The following is a 24,825-nucleotide window of genomic DNA, read 5'->3' as shown; positions in this document are numbered from 1 at the left end:
CTCCAAAATCACTGCAGATGGTGACTGAAGCCATGGAACTAAAAGATGCTTGCTCCTTGGAAGAAAAGTTTTGACCAACCTAGACAGCATATTAAAAAGCAGAGACATTACTTTGCCAACAAGGTCCACCTAGTCAAAGCTATGGTTTTTCTAGTAGTCATGTATGGATGTGAGAGTTGGACTATAAAGAAAGCTGAGTGCTGAAGAACTGATGCTTTTGAACTGTGGTATTAGAGAAGACCCTTGAGAGTCCCTTGGACAACAACATCTAACCAGTCCATCCTAAAGAAAATCAACCCTGAATATTCATTGGAAAGACTGATGCTGAAGCTGAAACTCCAATACTTTGGCCACCTGATGTGAAGAACTGACACATTTGAAAAGACCCTGATACTGGGAAAGATTGAAGGCAGAAGGAGAAGGGGATGAGAGAGGATGAGATGGTTGGATGGCATCATCGATTCAATGGACGTGAATTTGAGTATACTCCTGGAGTTGGTGATGGGACAGGGAGGCCTGGTGTGCTGCAGTCCATGGGGTTGCAAAGAATTGAACACAACTGAGTGACTGAACTGAACTGAATAGTGGTGGTGGTTCAGTCGCTAAGTCATGTCCTACTCTTGCGACCCCATGGACTATAGCCCCCCAGGGTCCTCTGTCTATGGGATTATCCTAGGCAAGACACTGGCATGGACTGTCATTTCCTCCTCCAGATCTTCCAAACCCAGGGGTCGAACCTGGGTCTCCTTCTTTGCAGTCTGATTCTGTACCAACTGAGCCACCAGGGAAGAAAGAGTAATAATGTTTTAGTAATGGAGCTAAATAAGTCCCTGAATAAAGGATGCTATGGATCTACCACAAGTATGTGTGTGCTAGGTCGCTTCGGTCATATCTGACTCTTTGCGACTCTATGGACTATAGCCCGCTAGGCTCCTCTGTTCATGGGATTCTCCAGGCAAGAATACTGGAGTGGGTTGCCATGCCCTCCTCCAAGGTATCTTCCCCACTCAGGAATCGAACCTGAGTCTCTTAAGTTTCCTGCATTGGCAGGCAGGTTTTTTACCAGTAGCACCACCAGGGAAGTCTATATATATAATAGAGGTGGAGTCAAAAGGGTATACTATTTGAGAGAATGAAAGGAATCAAAAGTTGAGAAATAATTGGGTGCTAAGTTATTTGGGGGAGAATGTGCAGGGGACAGAGAAATTAATAAAGACAAAGAGCTCAGTTTTAGATGTATATCTGATATATGTGAGACATCATTTGTAAGCAATAGACATCTGAACCCTGTTATCTTTTGATCTTGGCCACAGTAATTGCATACTTTTTTCTATAAGAAGCATCTTCTATTTACTTTTTTATGTACATTACCCAGCAAATGCCTGGGTAATGGTGCTTCATACATACTTAATAATCTTCTCAAAAATAAAGCTTTCTCCTTAACTTTACGTTTATCAGTATGTCCTCATTCAGATTGTAAAACTTGATGTCTCTAGTCTAGGTCTTCCAAACAGTGTTTGAAACTTAAAGAATACTAATCTGGGTCCAATTCATTTTGCAGTCCTGGCCAGCTTCCCACTACCCCACCACTCCCATGGCTGGTTTTAAAATTTTGTGATTTATCAAAAACAAAAACAAAAAACACCAACTCAAGATGCTCCCACTTGAGGAAGGACGGACTGCTTTTCAAAGTCAGCACTGGACCATAGCACATTTCCTGATAGTTTCAAACTACAGTGTGGTTCCTGTTAATTGTGGCCTTGACCCAGACCCTCCCAACCCACCTCTTTCCCCCCAATTAGACTTAGGAAAAAATAAATGGCAGCAGAAGCTTAATTTGCAACAATTCATAAATCTGCTTCAACTCCTGCAATTCAACATTTTGGATTGAGTTCTGCTAAAAAAAAAAAACAAGTCATTTAATATTGTTGATTTCTGTGGTGTCTATCTTGCTTAGTAACAATTTTGTTACAGGTCACTAAAGAAATTTTACTTTCAAGTAAGTTGCATAAGAATCTGCCATATAAAAAGGTCATGCTAATTATAATTAGCCTAAGCTTCTCTACAAGAAAGGCCTCCTCAGAATTAGATAAGTGTGTAGCTTATTCCTTCCTTGTTCCCCCAAAGTGTGCTCTCTGCTCCGTAAATATGTGTAACTTTTAATATATTTAAAGGCAGGGCAAATCTTATGTCCATACTTCCCAATTAGCTTGGCATGATGCCCTATAATAAAAGTGCTTATTTTTCACATGGGCATCTCTTTTACAAAGGAAGATCAAAGTATCTTTTAACTTATGTAAGAGATACTGCCCATACCAGGGTGTTAACTGAACAAGTATATAAACTTTCTCATTCCTATGGTTGTAGGGCTTATTACTCATTAATACTTTTTCAGGTTGAATCACTTATTAGATCAAGACATACAGCCAAGTTGCTTATAATCCCTTGCCTAAAAAGTGAGGTCAAATGTTAAGATGCCAAAGATCAGCCTGTACAATCCTCTTCTATTTCTAGTCAACAGTCACCAATCCAAAGGAATCAAACAAAGAACAAAAAATGTATAGTTCTTCCAATTCCAATAATTTCCATTGGTAATAGAACTGAAATGCAAAACACTCACTTGGCAGACTTACTAAAAATTTCAGGTTGGGCAGTTGAGATAAAATCATGACTAAACACTTGCCAAATCCACCCTCACTTACCTCCTTTCTCAGCATTACCTCCCCCAAATAATTCCTCAAATAAAAAACTAGATGAGTCAACCCCAAATTTGAAGTGTAGGAGCCAAAAGCCCCTAACACCTCTCCCCCTAAGCACCAGGGCAGCTAACCAAGGCTTAGGGGTGTGAGCCCAGACCAGACACACTTGCTATTTGCTTTTATTTTTCCAGTGAGTAGCAGATGTGCTCCTGTCAACCAGTTATGTGAGATGATGGGGAGGACAAGGCATTTAGGAAATTTGCTTAAAGCAGCAAGTCTTTTGAGCAACAGTCATATCAATACTCAACTGTAACAGCTTATAACCAACCACATCAACCACACCCTCATTGATCCTGGACATGTATTCTATAGTTTCTTGCACAACTTACTAAAAATTAAGTCTTATGCCTAGCAAATTATATACAATCCATAATGTGCAGTTATTGCTACCATGTCTTCCATCAATGACACACTGGTCTCTTTTAGGAAGAAGTTCACTTTTCATGTATTAGAGGCCCTAGCTGATTTCTTTTGGAGAAGGCAATGGCACCCCACTCCAGTACTCTTGCCTGGAAAATCCCATGGACAGAGGAGCCTGGTAGGCTGCGGTCCATGGGGTCGCTGAGAGTCGGACACAACTGAGCAACTTCACTTTCACTTTTCACTTTCATGCATTTGAGAAGGAAATGGCAACCTACTCCAGTGTCCTTGCCTGGAGAATCCCAGGGACGGGGGAGCCTGGTGGGCAGCCGTCTATAAGCAACTTAACAGCAGCAGTTGATTTCTTTACTCCTATCTGGGATGCTGCTTGAGGGACAAAGGAATTTGGTGTGGTTGTGAAGTGTTTTTGAAAAACGCCAAATTAAATTTAAAAAAAAAACCAAAACACTAAGTTAAATCAAATTTTAAACAGGTTCCTTAAGCAGGATGTCTCAGACTCTTTTAATATAATGACGGTCATTATTATAAATCTGGGGGGTAAAGGAATAAAGCCTAGAGCAAGTGCAAAGTATATTTGCTCACAGAATCCTTTTCATGAAACATGTTGTAGGATTGAGAGTTTCATGGAACACACGGAGAAATGCTGGCTTAGGCATATGTTTATACAGGCTAGCTTGGTACTTCCTTTGTAACATAGAGTCTATGAAAAAAAATCATGCTTTGTGTTTGAAGCATCCTGTTTAGAAACAAACTTGTGGAACACAACCTAATCACATGCATTTACGCATCTCCCACCACTGTATAATTGTGCTTTTAAGATTTTTCCGAAATGGTGAGTAAACCTCAAATAAAATTTACAAATTTCTTCAGATTAAAGTAATATAAAAACTCAAACTAAACACTTGAAAAATGTTACTCCTAAAGCACACAATGTGTATCAATACTCCAAATGAAGTTTACTTGTAAGGTACAACTTCAAAAATGAGGGAATTTCTACACCTAAAAAAGCATGAATAGAGAGTATGAAATTTAGTTATATCCTGTCATTTGGCATGTATGAAACATGGAAACTGAAGAATTTGGCCATGAATATTTTCCTCACTTAGTAAGATATCTGTTCTGCATGGTTGTTTTGAGGATTATACCTTAAGACACCAAGCACAACGCTGAGCAGCTAAACAAATTACCACAGTGCAGTCCAAGACCCTCTTCTGGTATCCACAACACGCGGTAATAGAGCATGAGACCTGGGTAGCAAGAAAATAAAATCCACACACAAGCAATTGTCATATGACCATATTTTATTACAATATGTTCAGTGTACTAATGTTAAGAGGAAAAAATGTAAACAAAATGAAAGTCTAGGGAAAAAATGGCACTTTGCTTCAATCTTCAATTTGAGTTATTTTAACAATCCATTTATACCATTTTATGTCTCAGTTTTTAAAGAGCATCACTGCTGAATTTCAGACTGAAAAATGAATACACAGAAAAGATGACATCAAGAGTTAAGCAGATAAGAGATATTGATTAAAAAACTGAAAGTAAAATCTACTTTGGCTACAACTGAACACTGACAGATAACTTTCTCCAAAGGAAAATATAACTTGAGTCATAAAGGTTCATTTTTTGTATAGTTCAATACCACGTCAATTAGGAACTCATGACAATGATAACAATTTTACTCAGTCACATTTGATTACCTAAAATTCTACTGAGCATGCTATTTGCCATGTCTTATTCCTTTGAGATAACTATTTCCGGAAACCAGAAATACAAGTTTGCCTGTGATTGAAGTTTCAAGAAATAATTTGTAGAAAACACCAAAAGGATCAGTTGTTAAAGTTCCTACCTATTCTTCACTGTATAGCAGCTATTTCTACAAATAAAGAGCACATGAATACTTCCTAAGAACTTGAAATGAGAAAACCAAAAACAGAGATCTGTGTGTATGAACATATGTACACATATATATATAAGCTTAAATACCCCCAGACAACTTTAAACAGGTAAGAATACCTCAATATTCTAAATTCAGAAAGTAGGGATAAACACTGTTCAGTTTATCCCTAAATCAGTGGTATTACTAGCTTATATGTTTTAGTTAGAACACTATACGTGCAGTTCAGAAGTACTGATTAGATTCCATTAAAAAAAGAAGACATTCAAACTAATAAAAACATTCTTCTAACAGTAAATAGTTCTCCCACTTTTTACTTATTTTGACACTTGATATTTCCATAACCTTGCAAGTGGAAGATAAGCTGCTCAATAAAAGCCAATTCAAATATACAATATACAGAAATTACTTAAAAAGTCTGCTCATATAATGGATTCTTTCGGTACTAACAAAAAATTAAAATACAAATAATTGACTAGAAATGTAAGCTAAGATACACAGGAACCGCACTTCATTTTAGGGGGAAAAAGTTCAAATCTTATTGTGTTAGAAGAATAAACAACATTTGTCATAGTATACATTATCATATTCCCTTAAAGCAGGAACTATTTTAAGCTTTTAAATTAAAAAGTGTTCAGAATTCTGTTTATACATTCAGGAACTATCATCATATCACTGGTTACACACAATTCTCTCATCATGCAAAAAAACCTCAGTTGTTTTCTAAGGTCTAATTAAGTCAAACAATAAACTAATAATAGCACTTTAATTAGCAAGCTGAAGTCAGAGACATGTAGAAAATTCTGCAGCTGAATTGTATTTCCTGTCTAGTACTGATGCAATTCATTTTCTCCATGTGTTAGAAGAATGAATAGGCATTAATAGTCAAAGTAAGATTTTCATTGTTGCAGCAAATGACAGAGTATGTGAGAAAAGGAAAAGCTTCCAATGTCATGACAATCTTTATGATCCTTTGTAAAGGTAAACGATTCTGTGTGTATGTGTGGAAAGGAATGAGACAAAGGCAGGAGTTTAACACAGGTATATAAAGGGAATGCTGAAACTATATTAGAATTATATTTATTGAAAGACTGATTTGAAGTCTGCCCAGGGAGTGTACAAAAAAAGTCAGAGCAGACGTTAGTGCAAATTTAACCTGACAATTTATTTATGGAAAAAACCTAGTTTTGATGAGATCCTTTCCTTGTAAACATAAAAGAAACTCTACAGGAATTTTAAAGGTAGTATGCCAGAAAATGCAACAATAACTCATAACGTAATCCTTTTTAATTAGACAAGTTGAAGACACACATTAAAATACTTTTCAGACTGAATATATTTATCAGCCTATATGATCTGCTGTTCTAACTGGTGCTGTTCTAACTGGATTTTGATTTTTTAAAAACCCAACCTTTTATAAGAGCTGTCACATCTAGAAGTGAAGAAAATAAATTAGATCCCCTCTCCCTCCCCAAAAGATATTAATTTCTAAAGCATAAAAAGCTATATATCTTATACAAATTAACCAGTGTTCTTACAAAAGTAACGTAGTTTTGAATGACATTATGCTGTATTTGTGGTGAAGTACTAGGCACAAGAATATATGTATCAATTAGGCATTTTCAGTCTAATTAGTCTCTTAAGTTATATAATTCTTGGCAATATATAATAACTGGTACGTATTTTGGTACTTAAGTCACGAATTGTAGAGAACAAGAAGCAGTATATTATAGTAACAGAGTTTGTATTTGAGAATTACTGTGTTGAAAAAAATCTCCTCTATGAACTCTGTGATTTGTTTTGCAGTTGGTCACTTGTAGCAGATCCTGTAATGATATAAGAAAAAATAGCAACATCATTTGTTTGTTGAGTATTGCCAAACTTGGAACCACCTGAGCTAAAGTTCCCTTCCACTGCTACTGATGATAAACGAATAGAAAAAAAATCTAAACAACAAGTAAGACATAGTTCATGCAGACTGAACAATATCAAAGAATCTGTATACCCTGTAATAGTCTAAAGAACAGGTGTATCTACTTAGTGGTAGGACAAACAGGTTTCACATTGAACACTTCTTTGAGTAAGTCACAAATGGAAAGCTAAGAGTTTATTACAACTCAAATATTCAAAGTCATAAAAGATTTGCATTTATGATATAAAAATGGCAAAATATTCCCTCAGAGTCTAAATATACCACAGACAAAGGCCAAGGTTATTTTTCAAAAGGTGTGGCTTAAAAAAGAAATCCCTTTTAACCTCTGGCACAGAAGTGCCAGCACAAATTTCCAATAGCAAATGAGGGGTATTCCCAGTGCTCTGTTAGAGCTGCTACAAAATGGATATTGAAAGTTGGGAGTAGAAACTGTTGAAAAGTTATAACCAAAGAAGTGTTTATGCTGAATACAACAAAAGAAATCACCAAGATACAGAGATAGGACACCTAAAAATAGATAATAAATTTAAAAAGAAAAGAGAGACATATAGCAATAATCACTCCAGATAGAGTTTGTTCACGTTACATACAAGCTAAATAGAATATGGCGAATAAAATCAAAAGGAAGTGCTAATCGAAAGGAAACAAACTGAAAAGCAAAATAACATGGACCAAAAAATACTGTAATCTAGATGTTATAATGAGACACAGCCATTGGGTTCTTCCATAGAAATCACTTACATTTCATATATGCTCACCAACACCATAATATAATAATGATTTCCTTTCCTAAGACTTAACCATCTAAGGCACAGCACATAAAAGTAAGCTACATCTTCACTCAAAAGTACCAGTCTGCAGTACAGAGTGCAGTACATCTCCAGGCAGATGGGCACAAAATCTGTATTAATGGTATAAAAGATTCACCTTTGTTGAATGCCAGAACAAGTTTACTAAAAATAAATAAAACAGATTTCCTTTGATTGATCAAGAGTTGGTAGGCTGCAGGGCAGGTTGTTTGAGACGTAAAAACAAAACAAACAAAAACTGGCCAACAACTTGTCAACCCAACAGTCAAGAGTCAACATTGGAAGGATATGACATACTTTACACCTGAAGGGATGTCAAAACGTATCTTCCATGTTAAAAACCTGTTTCTTTAAAAAGTTTTAACTTTAACTGACTTTGTTACAACAAATAAAATATGATCCGAAACATTAAAAATAAAGTATATCTTACTATGAAGACAGACATCACTGCTTAAAGACAGTAGACCAAACAATACAGACATATAGCACAACCTATGTTCTTAAGACAACTTGAATATAAGCACATAATTTTTAAACTGGCCCATAGGGATTGAAGTTTTCTAAGCTTTTGGCATAAAAAGTGAATTGAGGCAAAATTTTCTGAGGTTCTTCAAACAAAATAAATTACTTAGGCACAAAGGATCACAAGTGTCTCAGTGATATTTTCAAAACATCTAACCTTGACTTGATTCTTCCATATTCATGCTTTCTCCAGCTGCAGTCTCTGACATTTCTTCATCCTCCTCCTCTTCATTTAGGTCTTTTGAGATTAATTGTCTAGCTAACTTAATATTCAGTCCTTCATTGTAGTGAAGCTTCCTTTTCATTTCAAACTGTCGCTTTTTTTCTACAAGTTAAAAAAAAAAGTAGGCATAGGAAGTCTTTAGCTCAAAGACTGGCAAACTACACCCTGTGTCTATTTGGTAAGTAAAGTATTGATATTACTGGAACACAGTCACATTCATTTGTTTTTGTAATGCTTAAATATACTTTTGTACTCAGTAGCAGAGTTCAGTAGCTGCACTAGAGACCATATGACCCTCAAAATCTAAAATACTTACTGCCTGGCTCTTTACAGAAAAAGTTTACCAACCTCTGCCTTAAATGGTTCATGTCCATCTTAATGGGAGACTAAGAGCTATCAGTATTTGTGAAGGAAACATAAAGATACAGGAAAATTCTCCAGGCAGAGTTGAATGGAATAAAGGAAAATTATAATACCATATACATACTATGTACAAAGCCTGAATGCGTGCACATGTGCATACACACACATACAAAATAAGACTCGGCAATTAACAGTCATTAATTCTGGATCAAGGAATTATGGTGTGATTTTAGTATTCTCAAATTTTCAATTTTTACAATTAAGAAAAATTTCCTTTTAAAAATGCTTATTATCCATGAAGTCATCACACAAACATAAAAAAAAAAATAGCTGTATATCAACATGAACAACCGTATTTTATCAATAGATAGCACTTTAAAGATCTACTGTTTATCAAGAAATATTTTAGAATTTCTTAGACCTGTAAATTAAAAAACAAAAAGGGACTGACATAAAATTGCCACTGTTCATTTTGTAAAGAGCATTAAAATTCACTCACCATAGGTTTATTAGCATATTCATAAATATATTTTAATGCCAAAAAAGCATAAGAGAAATCTCTCAGAATAAGGCTATTCAAAGTACTTTCTAAATGTCCTCTAATTCCCTCTCTCAAACCTTCAACTCCTACAGTGGAAGCATGGAGTATTAACCACTGAACCAGCAGGCAAGTCACTCCAAGTTTTTATCATCTACACTTGTTTATGTCTTAAAAACAGGTATTTACAGTTCATGTCACTACTGATCAAATACTTTTCAGCCTCTATCTATTTGGGTTGGGAGAGGAAAGTTCTGAGATCAACATCTGTATCATCATCCCATAAACATTTGTTTCAAATTACCAAGATCTTGCCAGGCATCTTTCTTCTTTTCTAAGTTACTTTTCTGATTTTACTCTCTGAGAGTATCATATTTTAGAAGTAAAATTAAAAAAAAAAAACCAATAAAAGACCAAATCCTTATGACTAAATTTTTAGTGATGACTTTCAGATGATGTAAAAGCCGATACTAAAAAACAACAAAAATTGGTTCTAACTGCCTCCAATACCAGATATATTTACTAAAAAGGTAAGGCTTTTTCTCAATACAAAATAACACATGTTCTCTTTAATGTAACTTGGAAAAAAAATTTTTTTTAAATGGTACAATCTTAAAACACATCCATTTCATTGAACAATCACTAACATTTATAATCTGACTTTTTTCTAAAAATGTATTTTTTATAAAGATGAATCATATTTTGTTGCATATGTTGTTTTCTCACTATATAATTAGAATGGCCACATCTCAGGAAGCTCAGTTTATGCCTACTGTCTAACGGAACTATAATAGTAACCCTTTCACTCTTAAAATGATCCAGAGTTTAGACAATAAAGTATATGAAGATACAGTAAAATTCTGCCACATACATAGCAGATTTACTACATAATTTTAAAAGGTTATTGAGTTATAACTTCATCCCCTAGCTTGGTCAAAGGTTTCTGATTTCCCCCTTTGTATTTTCATTGCTTCTTATGATGTAATATACAGGTAACCCTTGAAAACTGTGGGAGCTAGGAGGACCTACTCTCTGCACAGTTGAAATCCACATTTAACCTTACAGCTCTCCCTTCATAGTTGCAGTTTGCATCTGTGCATTCAACCAGATTTTCTAGTGCTGTATTAGTATAACTGGACCTGCACAGTTCAAACCTATGTTGTTCAAGGGTCAACTATGCATAAATCTAAGAGATATTAAACTGGGGTTTTGCTTGTTAGAGATATAGTTTTCATTTTGGAATACTCAAAATTTATATGATTTATGTATTCATTCTATAGAAAGCTGCTAACACAAGTGGTCTCAACCTTCTTTGAATATTAATTTTACTTGTAATCTTTGTATGGCAGAGCAACATAATACAAGAGAGTACAAAACAAAAATTTTAAGGTTTCAGGCCTGGCTATAATGCTAATCAACTATCCACTGAACCTGACAAGTAAATTATCCTTTTTATACTTTCCTTTATTGTTTCCCAAAATATAATGCAGAATATACCAATTATTTTAAGTTATTAAAAGTTAGTATTTCCTGTGTACTAACAATATGTCAGAATCAGTGCTAAGTGCTTTAAATTCTTTATTTCATTTAATGAATCTAAATATTTTAAAGCCTCCAATTTAGAAATGAGGATCATTTCTGAGGATCAGAAAAATTAAGCAAATTAGATAAGTTACATATCTGGAGTATAAACTTTGATTTATCTGATTCCATAGCCATTATTTTAATTGTTATGCAACTAGTTACAAGATAAAATCCTCTAAGACTATTTTCAATGAACAAGGATGTTCATACACGTAATTTGTTTCAAAGCATTAAAAACATACATATCAGTAATTCTACTCCTGTGAACTTGAAAAACTTGTGAAAACTGTAACTAGTAAAATGGTTCCCCCTGCTGGTTAACTCATGGAACTACAATTTGAGGGGAAAAATTCGTTAATGAAAACTGGTGATGGAAGTAATAAAAAAATTTGGTTCTCAATAGATCATGTTTTCAGAGAATAAGGAGTTAACAAGCTCAAGGAACAATTTCTATCTGAAAACTCTTTTCAAGGGCCTCATGGGGTATATTTTCAGAAAACAGGAAGTCACCAAGGGCAGAAGATAAAAGTATCATCAATATAATACAACCTAAGATTATGCTGTCTATAAAATTTCTCTCTTGTATAGCAATTAGGCTCAGATTGCTGTTTGTTTTTTATTTTTTTGGCTCAGATTGTTTAGTTCAATAAGCTACATTCTAAACATGATAGGAGGGAATAGCTAATTTTACCTTTGTAGCTGCACGACAAAAGATCCTAACAGCTAACTAGCAAATGTTTGCAATCTTAATTCTAGAGTTTCTAAACTTCTTTACAGTACAGATAGTTTCCACATTTCAAGGCTTCAATTAATAATCTCTTTTTAAAGGGTTTTTTTCTTTCGTGCATCCTTTCACCCTATACATAGGCTTGGTTTTCCCTTTAAGAATAATTGAAAACAAATTATATATGTAATTTTTAATTCTTGAGGTGATACGTTCACATGCTTCAAAATTACAAAGAGCAACAAAGTGAAACATCTTTCTTCTTTCCTTACCTCCACAGATAAGCACTAATACTTGTAAAAACAGGAACGTGAATAGGTAGAAATGCTTAACTGTGTATGCACTGTATGGACTAAAAAAGCTTTTTTCATCATTGTTGACAGGACTATTTTTATCTCCTTTCTTATGACACTACTATTCTTTTTGTTCAATGGGACCTAATAAAAAATCTTTACTCCAATTCTGATTCATCTGATAAACTTAACCATTGTCTTTTTTTTTTAACCACTGTCTTAATACAGAAAAAACTACAAGCAATTAGCTCTTTCTGTGACCCACTTTAAGATTATACAAATACTCAAAAAAAAAAAAAGATTATACAAATACTCAATGACTCTAAATGCATTAATTTAATAAACATTTACTGAGCATCAGCATCTACCTCAGAGAAGGCAATGGCAGCCCACTCCAGAACTCTTGCCTGGAAAATCCCATGGACGGAGGAGCCTGGTGGCTACAATTCATGGGGTTGATAAGAGTCGGACACGACTGAGCGACTTCACTTTCACTTTTCACTTTCATGCACTGGAGAAGGAAATGGCGACCCACTCCAGTATTCTTGCCTGGAGAATCCCAGGGACAGGGGAGCCTGGTGGACTGCCGTCTATGGGGTCGCACAGAGTCGGACACGACTGAAGCAACTGAGCAGCAGCAGCAGAGCATCTACCTAGTATAGATGCTTAGTACAAAGAAAGGAACACTTGTAATCACTTCAGAGATGGCAATATTTTCTTGAAATGATGGGGGACAAAGCTGATATACAATAAACCCACAAGAGTAGAATCTGAGTTAAAGAAATGAACTACCTCGTTCTTCAGGTGAGAGTTCACTATCCTCATCTCCACTGCTTTCTTGTTCACGAACTCGATACTTTGGTTCCAAGCTTTCAGCAGCAGCAGCAGTTAATCTATATAATAGTAATTTACAAATAAATCAACATTATGACTGTCTTATATTAGTTGAGTGTCTTATTCAACTTTTGAGTCTCATAAAAACATCTAAAGAACATTAGTATGCTAGCCACAACCTGATGAGGGGGGGGAAAAAAGCCAGAGAATGGTAATGGGTATAGAAAACAATAAACAACAAGAAGAGTGGAGACAAATCTATGAACAGCAAAGGAATAGAACTTTTTTAGGAACTCAACTTATTTTCACCTGTCTCACTTGTATCTTTAATACCCAGATGGCAGGACATTAAAAAAAAACAAAACAAAGAACTTCTATGCAGGAAATCAACAACAGGGAATCTGTGTACCAGCTTCTGGTACTCATCTACGCACTTTGATTTTAACCTAGAAATAAGACTATACAGGTTGCTATGAACAATCCAGATAAACTTACTTCATTTAGCACATGCTTTTTATTTACACCTGTACAAGTAAAGTAAAATGTCTTTAACTCTGCAAAATTAAACACAGCTTTATAGTTGTGGAAAATGCTTTATAGTTATCAATACTTACTTCCGAGCTAAGATATCTGGGGTCAGGGCTTCAGTGGTTTCTGAATCACTCAATGCATCTTCATCATCAGCTACCATACTAAGATGACAAACACATTATAAATTAATACCTGAACTATAATTTTTCAAGCAGGAAAACAAGGTAGAGAACATAATTCTACTGACCAGAGTATCAATATATTTATGGCTCTGTTGTCATCTTTGAAGTTTAATTTTAAATTGTTTCTATTCAATGCAAATACTTAAAAGTATAGCACCAATCAAGAAAAGCCTACAAATAATTAAAAAAAAAAAAAAAAAACTACTGCAATCATGAAAATAAATATTGAAGACTCAAATCATCTGGAAAAAAAAAAGAAACCAACATTTCAATTATTCTATACAGTGGGAGGGAACAATTAATGCAAAAGAAATCCCATCTGGTTTTAGAATATGTTTTGTACACCAACCTGGCTTCCCTGGTGGCTCAGACAGTAAAGAATCTGCCTGCAACGAAGGAGACCCAGGTTCAATCCCTGGGTCAGGAAGATCCCCTGGAGAAAGAAATGGCTACCCACTTCAGTACTCTTGCCTGGAGAATTCCATGGACAAAGGAGTCTGGTGGGCTACAGTTCACGTGTCGTAAAGAGTTGGACATGACTGAGCAACTAACACTTTTCTTTTCACTGAAGATAAGGCACAAATGATCTATGCAGATACAGGTTAAGTAAAATAACAAAATTAGATCCTAAGACCTAGTAAGTTAAAAAGTTATTTAGCTTTCCCAATCTACTTTCTAATGAAAAATTTGCACTCCACTTAATAGCAAAAAAAAAAAAATGGTTATCTTTATTATTTAAATATAAAGTTTTAAAATAATGGCTACAAGCTGGTTTTTTTTTGGAATCATGTTTGATCTTAATTTTTTTAGGATATGTATTTCCAAGCAACACAGATAAGGGATGTCTACTACCTTTACTGAAAAGGAAGAAAGCACTGACTTTGGATTCTGGTACAATGAAACTCTTAAGATATGTTTTAAAGTATACATCTGTAATTAGGAGCAAATTAGGAGGATCACTTTCATAAATGATAAGTCTATTTCTTCCCTCAAGATTTATTGTTTCAGTGTCTGTACTCCTATTTCATTGTCCTCCCTTTGTCACAATCTTCATGTTTATTCTTGCTTTTACTGTTTTTGCTATCATCAAGTTATCTCAATTTATCTTCCAAAGTTTCATCCACTGATTTAAAACAGAATTTAACTCTTATTAAAAAAAAATTATCTATTTAGTTATTTATTTGGCTGCACCAGGTCTTAGTTGTGGCATGTGAGATCTAGTTCCCTGACTAGGGATCAAGCCTGGGCCCCCTGCATTAGGAGTGCAGAGTCTTAGCCACTGGACCACCAGGGAAGTCCCTCTAACTCTGTTTTAACAGTAACGTCTGGATTTCTGTCATCTCACTTCAGTACAAACATAAATATTTCAGTCCTGAAAATCTTTTTTCTATACAATCTAGGCATGATCTGAAATAGGTATTTCTAACTTGTTTAGAAACCCATTATGTTTACTGGTGCATTAGTCTTCATACTACAGCCACACACTATCATTTTAAAATTCATTAAAAAAAATTCTGGAAGACTCAAAACTAACAATTCCAATGCAATTATATGAACTACAATATCATTTAAGTTAAAAAATAAGGACATGAGATAGCAGTAATGTCCACGTCTTTTTGCATGTTAAAAAAGAGTTAACCATCTGTGAAATTATCCCTTTTCTGCAAAGAGAATGAATAAGGCCCTGCTATCTACTTAAGAGGAAGCAAACAAGCCTAACTCTTGTCTTCCTTTTTACAAATAGATTACTTTAAGGAAGGCAGAAGTCACTAATCTTAGCATATCATTAGCAGCTAGGGATGACTGAGGTGCAATAAATATACATCTAATACTATAACTGTAACATAAAAAATGGATTTCATAAAGTTCCATGTTATTTATACTATTACACAAAAATAGGCAGGTGGGTTATTAATTAGTGTTCCAGTAACAAATATAAAAAAACCAATTGAGAAAAAGAATGCTGTGCACAAATACTACCTGTGGTAAGGAGTGCTAGGCTCGTCTATCTTCATTAAACCGTAGTCTTTGTCTGCTGGATGATAGGTCGCCAGGATGTTCATTTCATCCCACTTCTGGGACTTTTTACTAAAATAAAAATTTTTTAATTTTCCTTAATGTTGTAAAACACAAAAAAAAACACCCAAATCTCACATTTCAATTTCTACTTGACCGCTAACTTCTATTTTTATATCTACTTTCTTGAAATAGAAACTAACTTGGGTAAAAGCTGTAAGTAACTACAACAAAATGTAAGTAAATATTTTACAGAATACTTAGTGCCCACATATTAAAAACACATCACAGTTGTTCCTTGGGGTATTGGTTCCAGGACCCACACGGATACCAAAACCCAAGGATGCTCAAATCTATAACACAGTGGAGTATTTGCAGATAATCTCGTACACCCTCCCATATACATTATATCATTACTAGATTACTTATAGTACTTAATAAATAAAGTCATAAATACAATATGAAAGCTATGCAAATAAATAGCTGCTGGCACACGGTAAATTCAAGTTTTGGTTTTTGAAATTTTCTGGAAATTTTTTTTTCTAAAATATTTTTGATCCATGGTTGGTTGAATCTCAGGATGCAGAAACTGTGGATACACAGGAATACTCAAGATTCTTTACTGGGCATTCAAAAAACTATTACGACATGTTTAATCTTCATCTAGCCTATAGAACAGCAAAAACTGGAATTTATACATTGCTTGATATCAACAGTTAAGGATTTTGGACCCATTATATATTTTTAACAGTTTGGTGAAAAAAACACAACAGGAATATTTTTCTTGGCCTAATTTTTTTTTTAGCAGTATCCATAGCAATCAATGGAGAAGGAAAGAGCAACCCACTCCAATACTCTTGCCTGGAAAATCCCATGGACAGAGGAACCTGGCCAGCTACAGTCCGAGGGGTTGCAAGAGTCAGATATGATTTAGCAACTAAACCACCACCAACACCATAACGATCAAAAGAATCAGAACATAAGACTACAGAGAAAGTCTCTCTAAATTCAGATACTATTAATGAAGATTTAGATTGTACATAAACTTATAGTTCAGTTTTCTAAAATTTTATTTTTTATCTTTTTCTTTTCTTTTTTTTTATTTGCTAAGAAATGGTATATTCAGATTACCTGAGATAAATCTACTTACGAAAGCTAGGAATGCTTTCTAAGTGTTTTATGAATATCCATTAGTATCCATCCAACAAAATACTTGCACAACTACTAAGGTGATCAATAATTAAATGCCTTAATTACTTAAAAATAAATCCTTATCTATTCATTAAAAAGGACAAAAATAACCTCTCTGCGAGTCAACAACATTGTTACACATACAATTTATGACTTGATTATATACTTGAAAATAAAACTACTTTAAAAAGAATGTGGATTTTACACAGATTCAAATCATTCTTTCCATATTTGTTCCACACTGGTGACATTTTACTACAGATATTTTCAATTTTCCTAAATCTTCCAATATCTGATCTTGAAATGCCCTTGAAGAATGACACACTTTTAGTATCATTTAGTAAATTTTAGTATCATATTCTTTTCCCCATATTCTAAGTCATCTTAAAAATTACATGGGCCCACTCATGGCAGGTGAGCCTGACTTTATGTTCTTTTGCTTTCTATACTGAAGGGCCCACAGTGTCCCCATTTAAGACTAAGCACTTGTTTCCTTCATATTTTTATTGTGGTAAAATATACATAACACAAAATTCACAATTTTAACTATTTTTAAATGTATAGTTCTGTGGCATTAAGTACATTCAGATTATTGTACAACCATCTGCTTTTCAACACTGTCCAGGTTTGTCATCACTTTCCTGCCAAGAAGCAATCGTCTTCTGATTCCATGGCTGCAGTCACCATCTGCAGCGATTTTGGAGCCCAAGAGGAGGAAACCTGTCACTACTTCCACCTTTTCCCCTTCTATTTGCCATGCAGTAATGGGGCTGGGTGCCATGATCTTAGTTTTTTTAATATTTACTCTTAAGCTGGCTCTTTCACTCTCCTCCTTCATCCTCATCGAGAGGCTGTTTAGTTCCTCTTCACTTTCTGCAATTAGTGTGGTATCATCCACGTATCTGGGCTTGTTGATATGTCTCTCACCTATCTTGATTCCACCTTGTAACTCATCCAGCCCAGCATTTCTCATCAAGGCTCAAGTGTATAGGTTACAGCAGACATCCCTGTTGTACTCCTTTCTCAATCTTGAACCAATCAGTTGTTCCATACAGGGTTCTAACTGTTGCTTCTTGACCTGCAGGTTTCTCAGGAGACAGGTGAGATGATCTGGTATTCCCATCTCTCTAAGAGTTTTCCACTTTGTCATGATCTACACAGTCAAAGGCTTTAGCGTAGTCAATGAAACAGAGACAGATGTATCTATATTACATTACAATAAAACATTTTAAAAATAAACACATACAAAATGACTTTAAGTGTGTCCTAATTGCACAGTAAAAATAAATAATGCTAGCAATATTTAATTAAAAACAATAATTTTATCATCATTAGAAGAATGAATATGGCCCTTTGCAGTTAAAAAGGTATCCCTCAAATGCTGTAAATCTGTTCTGTAAGATAAATGATAGAACAAAAGAATTGTAGGATATAAGAAACATTTTCCTAAAATTAAGGATAAAATTTAATATGCACAACCTTAGCACCTTAACCCACTAACAATTTTGATTTCTGTATATTCTTTCCACTCCATATAACATAAGAAAAAATACCCAAGCTATCACAGTATACAAAAATATATAGACAGAACAGTACATACAGTATACATAAAAATAGCTCCTACATCAGTATATGTATTTTATCATAATAAGCTGCTTGTATTTTCTAGTCTTTACCTTTTAGTATTACATGAATAGTATTATATAATAAACTATTCTCCTAATGTTAAATGTTTAAAGTGAATCCAGTGTCTCCCTACTTAAAGTGGAAATGTTTGTGCATATTCTATTCAGTGATATTTTTAGGGCAATTTGCTAGGAAAAGCATATCTGGGTTAAATTGAAGAGCTCTGTAGATCACTCTATGTTGCCACATAGCCTTTTTTTCTTTTTTAAGAGAGCACCATTTGTAATGTCCCCAAATAATTACCAAAACTTTGCCAGGATTGGGTATCTGCGTATTTTGCCCACCTGAGCAGGTATAAACTGATATTTAAACACTGCTTTATGTCTGTTTCTCTGCTCATTATCTAATAAATAATGGAAAAAATGCTTATTTTACTTTCCTTGTGTGGACTGTTTGCATCCTTTGCCTATTTGCTGGAAACATTGTCATTAATTTTGAGTTATTTATAGCTACATAAATGTAAAGAACACACTCAAATTTATGAGACGGTTTAAACACATTATATGTAACTCAAAGGTATATATAATGTATAAACCATATTATAAAGAACCACCTTGTTAGGTCATTTAACCCAAATTTTTTGTACCTTGCTTGCCATTTACTTTCTACTATAAACAGAATTAAAGTTTTATATATCCAAAGCTTTAGTCTACTTCTTCAACACAATACTAAGAGAAAAGGAAATCCTTACACTGTCAAGATCCAGAGAAATAGTATCTTGCAAAACCATGAATTTAAATAAGGGCATAAAACAACAGACTCCAAAGAACATTAGAAATTCTTAGGAGGAAAGTAATGAAGTCGGAGAAACTCTGACAAAGAATACCAGAACACCGGATTAGCATCTCTTAAATTTTGGTAGAATTAACATCAGTTGAGCAACAAAACCCAGGGAGTGAATTTGAGTTTAATCCCAATACTACCACAACCATTCCTATGACCTGCACTGGGCCATTAATGCCACTTAGAAAAAATAGGGGCACAATCACTTACACTGAAAACCTGCTGCTTTCAGTTGCTCCCTCTTGAGTGATTGGTTTCCCTGCAGCCTAAGTCTGCACCAGAAAAAGTCACCACTTGTCACTTTCACTTTGATAACTCACATGATGCTATCTCAAAGACCCACATACTTCTTGTTGCTTGTGAGTTTCTAATTTTTATCCGAGTTTGGAAGCAGGATTTTGCTTCAATGTGTTAAACTTTAAGTCCACATTTCAAAAAATGGTTCTTTCTTAAATGAAGATTCAACTTCTGCAGGTTGACAAAGTACAATACTTTAAGGCTGAACAATTAAAAGACTTAACAATAAAAGCAATTAGTAAATAAAAGGTCATTTTTGGAAAACTTCAGTCAGTGAGCCTTTGACCATATTCGATATCCCTTTATAGGCAGAAAATGAAAAAGTTGAAGTATGATTACATAAAATTATGTTAAAAGAAATTAAGCACAATCTTTCCAAGCAGAATTTGCCTACATTACCTAAGACTACTACAGAATCTGAATTGAACACAGTGAATCCAAAGCATACTGTGTACACAATCCCATAAATATGGAAAATTAGGTTTCTATAGAATAAGACCAACATTTGAAGTAATGTGTTAAACATTTTACATTTAGTAACTCACTTAATAATTAAACTAGGCAGGACTATAATGAGTAACTCACTGTTTAAGTTACAGACCTAGTATGTAGTAAACAAGATCTGAACCCAGGCAATCTGGCCCCATTAATAATCAGTAACCTTAAACACTTCTAATAAGACAGAATTTAGTAACACTTAACATTATATTTTCAACAATCCCAAATGCACATTTTTCTCACTTTAAATACTTCTGAAAACAAAATATATCTTAAAATGGATGACAAATAATTGGCAGCATTTTTTTTTTCTTGCTGTGACATAAAATCATAGTCCATCTTAAAATCAATGATGTCTTGTTTTCATGAAGGACATGTACTTACTCACTGTGACTGTTATGTCTGACATTCACAGGTTGTTTACTATACTCAAAGTATCCAGAAAGAATGGGAATTCCACAACAATGGCGACGACAGTGGTGTTCTAGCAGTGTGCTACAGTGTACTGAGGCTATCTATGCCTCATTTTATGTGGATGTACAGATTCTATCCAGTTTTAATTGAACTAACCCTCAGAAAGGGGTACCTGAAATAACTACTCATTGAAGATAACAGTACCAATGCAAAGTATAAAGAATAAGAAAATAACAGCACTGTGATATTAAAAAAAAGACGGTTTGACGAGGACTGTATTGAGTCCTGAAGACTATTTGAAATATATGGCAGTATATAAACCTCACTTTAAGTATACTCTGAAACTTGAGACATTATCTAATTGTAAACAAACATATTTGAAACATATTTTTCATTTTTTCCTAATAAATGACGCACAATCAAAAAGTTTAGAGACCACTGGAATAGCACATCTCAATTATGACTTAAAAACCCCTTAGTAACATCTCTTTTTGTTACATAAAACATTTTGTTAAGTTATACCCTCTTACAATTGATGGGGTGGGGGAGTGGTTTGTGCAGAGAAGGGAAACCACCGCTGTATTTCACATGATAAAGGCACCAATAAAAGGTATGGTTATTCATGGATTTTGTATTTGGAAACCTGCCTACTTGCTAAAATTTACCTGTAACTTCAAAACCGATACTTGAGCAGCTTTCTCTCTCTCACACATGCACAGAGTGGGAAAAATCTGAGTAGCCTGAACACACACATGTTCCTAGCTAAGATTAAACCCTGTTTCACCTCTCTTACTGTAAATGTGTCTTTTTACAGTCTATTTAGTGCCATGCTTTTTGCTTTTTTGGTGAACTGGCTGTTCAAAATGGCTCCCAAGGATAGTGCTTTAACGGCTATCTAATGCTCCTAAGCCCAAGAAAGCTGTTAAGTGCTTTATGGAGAAAGTATGTGTTAGACAAACTTCTTCATTCAGGTATGAGTTAAGAGTGCTGTTGGCCATGTGTTCAATGTTAATGAATCAATATATATTAAATTAGGAGTCTTTAAACAAACAAATTTTTAAAAGGTGATGAAAATGCAGTGAGCACCAGCTTACGGGTAACCTATTTTTATATTTCTTCTAGAAGTAACAGTTCAGCATGACCTAATCCAGCATTTGTGGTGACTTTACAGAACCTAACTACTCAGAACACTGAGAATTGACTTAAATCCCTGGTCATTTCCACATTAATTAATATGAGATTATTTTGCCTTAAACTCTGGTTCCAACATTTAAAGCTAGACCATAACACTATATTTTTTTTAGTTTCTGAAGTTTAATTGCATTGTAATTGAGAGAGCTATTTATTTCAGTCCTTTATAAACAAAAGGAAAAATACTGGTTGTCATTAAAGTTAAACATTACAAAAAGTTTGTTTCAAATATGTTCAACTATACTTTCATTGTTTGCATTGCATAATATTGGTTGTATGAACTGGGACACAAATAACAATGTACATTGTACTACCAAAAGAATTACTTTATTTCTTTTATAGTCATACAACACTTACCATGAAAAAACCCATCCCTTTTACTACTTAGAACCAAACATCATAAACCTCAATCAATTAGGGCTTGGCAGCTCCCTTTGAAGATAGGACTATAACCTTCTAATTTAGACAAGTCAAAGTCAACCGCCCTGCAAAAGGCAACTCTTAAATGAATCTGTCCTGTTAGCAGCTCCTAGAGAAAGAGCAGCTCTGTGTAAGTAAATCAGTCTAGTATAGTGGTTTTCCAGGCAGGACTTGGAAGGTAAACCCTAATCAAGACGCCAATACACAGAGTGGGGCCACCAGAAATTACAGCAGACTAAGGTTGAGAATAAACAGAAGTAGGGAAAGACAGAAGAAAATATAAGTAGCTACTTGGTAGCCAAACAGAAAGAAGCTCACGCTGGAGAATAACTAAATAACTTAAATGCCACTGAGAACCACAGTGCTGCCGCCGAATACCCTGAAGTCATGTAAGAGCCTTCCATAGTTTGGATTTTAGACTATCTTAGTCTTCCTGTTACAGCTATGTCTGGTAAGATTCTGTTTTTTTAATCCCATTACAACCCCCAGTCTGAAGCAGCTTACCCCAAATAGAGGTTGGAAAATTGCATGCTGGAGAATGTAAGGGTCAAACATCCAGGAGTAGGAGAGTTGCTAGACAAATTAAGGTCCTTTCCAACCCCCAAAGGCCATGATTCTAAGCTATGATCTTACTTCATGTTTTCCTCAAGACAACACAAATCCCCATAAATTCACCATCACCAAACTGTAGTTCCTTTTATAGCTCTAAAATGATCTTTTTAAACAGGTGTGCCCTAGTTCCAATATTCAAAGTTTTCGGGAACATACTAATTTTAGCTTTATGACTTCACAGATTTCAACAACTTCTCTTAAGCCTTATTTCCAGTATGTAAGAGTTCTTGTATGCTAGCCCCTCTATGACTTCTAACCTAGTGTTTTATTTTACACTATATATTATCAGTTTTCCACCTTTTTTTTTTTTCCTATTGAGGACTGCACCTTGGGTATCTTTCTCTGAGTCATTAGCATCCATTTCATTCTTCTAAAAGGCTGGTCTGTTTTCCCATTATACTAATGTACTATAATTACTATTTCACTAGTCCTTCTTAATGGACCTTGGGTTGTTACCAATTATTTACTATCACATACAATACTATAGGTCAACATCTTTTCACATATGTATTTGCGAGTATGCAAAAGCAACTAAATTATCATGGCATCATTTTAACTTGGTACTTTTTGAACTGTTCTCAGCTTAAATATATCTTTCAAGAGGAACAAAGAGTAGAAAGCGCTCAAATTCTTGTTGCAGATTCAAAAATAATTAGCAATAAGTAGCTTTCCATTAAACATAGATCAGACTGGGGAAATGTCTGTTTCTTTTAATGCAGAGATAATGACAAACCAGGACCCAAGGGAGTGAATGTGGCACGATGCTTTTCTTTCGATAATGTTCACCTAAAAAGGAATGACCGTGGAAGAAGGGCAATTAGCAAAATGGAGAAATCTCTTTTTCGGAGGAGTCTCTTATTACTCTACAACTGCATCTTAAAAGATTTCCAACCCAGGAAAATACACTTTAATTATTGAATTTTAGACACTCGGATACGAAGTGAAGTAATAATTGCTTAACAGGTGAAGCTTTACAACTTCAATTTGATTCCTTAATATTCCCAATCTCCAAAAGCTTAAAGATCCTGATGTATGTTTTAAAATTATTATATATGTATATATCTTAAATACACACACACAAACACACAATAAACGTCATAGCTCCTGCCTTCTTTATAATCACTCCACCCCTAAGCCTGGCCGGCGGAGGGAGACCTGAGCCGCGCAGGGGCCGCAACTACGCAAACGCCCCGCCCGCCGGCCGCGCTCGGGTTCAGGATCTGGGGTTGGTCCGGCTGGGGGTCTGCAACGGCACGGGGGAAAGGTGGGGCTTCCCAGGCTGACCCGGTGGGCGAGCGGCCGCCTCTCGGCTCTCACCTCAGCTCTTCGTCGACACTCTTGCCGGGCTGTTCGGCCGAGGACACCACAGAGGAAGTCGTAGAGCTCTTGTTCTTCAGGATCCCCTTGATGGGCCGGTGCGAGGCCGTCGAGGCCGCCATTGCCTGCTGCTCCGGCGGTCGGCTCAGCGTCGCTGCTTGGCGCCGAGTTCAGGAAGGAAAGGGCTGGGCGCGAGCAGAAACTCGCCAGGCAGCCGCCGAGCCCGCCTGGGGCTGAAGCGGCCGCACCTGCTGTCGCGGAGACAGCCACCAGAGTTGCTGTCACGACACAACGACTCGGATGCTCTGAGGTCTAGCCGACGCCGCGTGGCTGGCGGCCCTCCGCGAGCCCTTGGCCACCGGCACCCTAACCGTGGCCCGCGGAGAGAAGCCGGCCTAGCGCCGGAACGACGCCGACGCTAATGCCAAGCGGGCCCGCCCTCTCGCGATATCTAGGGCGGGGCGGGGGCGGGGCAAGAACAATGCCAACCTCCTCGCCCCGCCCCCTCCCCGAACCCTCTTGGTGAGTTAGCGCCAACCGCGGCTGGGGCTCTGAGAGCTGTTTTGACAGAACCTCAGGAGAGGTTTCCAGTTTGACTCTGTTCCGAATTGTAGATCTCTCCAAGCACCGTCGCTCCCACCACTTCATGAGGTTCTTATTAGTTCTGTATTTTATAGATCTGAAAATTGAGGCTCAAAGGTGACATCATTCCCCAAAGACATTAACTGACTTTCAGAGAAATGCAGTGTGTCTTTTCTTTCCTTCCATTTAACAACCATAAAAAGCTTAACTCTCCATTATAAAATCATGAAATGTCAGTATTG

General features: G+C 35.6%; 1 protein-coding gene across 1 annotated transcript; it reads right to left on the bottom strand.

The window, feature by feature from the left end:
• Window positions 1-4,423: 4,423 nt before the first annotated feature.
• Window positions 4,424-24,435, bottom strand: PPP1R2 (protein phosphatase 1 regulatory inhibitor subunit 2). Its single transcript, XM_065942462.1, has 6 exons — window positions 24,002-24,435; window positions 15,557-15,664; window positions 13,478-13,555; window positions 12,822-12,922; window positions 8,462-8,629; window positions 4,424-6,866 (listed from the first exon to the last, which is right to left on the bottom strand). Exons 1-6 carry the CDS (start codon window positions 24,121-24,123, stop codon window positions 6,820-6,822), a joined length of 624 nt encoding a protein of 207 aa, XP_065798534.1. The 5' UTR covers window positions 24,124-24,435; the 3' UTR covers window positions 4,424-6,819.
• Between the last annotated feature and the right edge of the window lie 390 nt (window positions 24,436-24,825).

The sequence above is a fragment of the Muntiacus reevesi genome, chromosome 8 (assembly GCF_963930625.1).
Source record: "Muntiacus reevesi chromosome 8, mMunRee1.1, whole genome shotgun sequence".
NCBI lineage: Eukaryota > Metazoa > Chordata > Mammalia > Artiodactyla > Cervidae > Muntiacus > Muntiacus reevesi.
Note: the sequence above shows the minus strand (reverse complement) of the source record. Positions and strands in the feature narration are given on the sequence as shown.

Coding starts and splice junctions, on each gene's coding strand:
- PPP1R2 (XM_065942462.1), bottom strand. CDS start 24,123: ATGGCGGCCTCGACGGCCTCGCACCGGCCCATCAAGGGGATCCTGAAG. Junction 13,556..15,556: donor CCTAGCACTCCTTACCACAG/GTAGTATTTGTG, acceptor TTGTCATCTTAG/TATGGTAGCTGATGATGAAG. Junction 8,630..12,821: donor ACTCTCACCTGAAGAACGAG/GTAGTTCATTTC, acceptor TTTAACTTGTAG/AAAAAAAGCGACAGTTTGAA.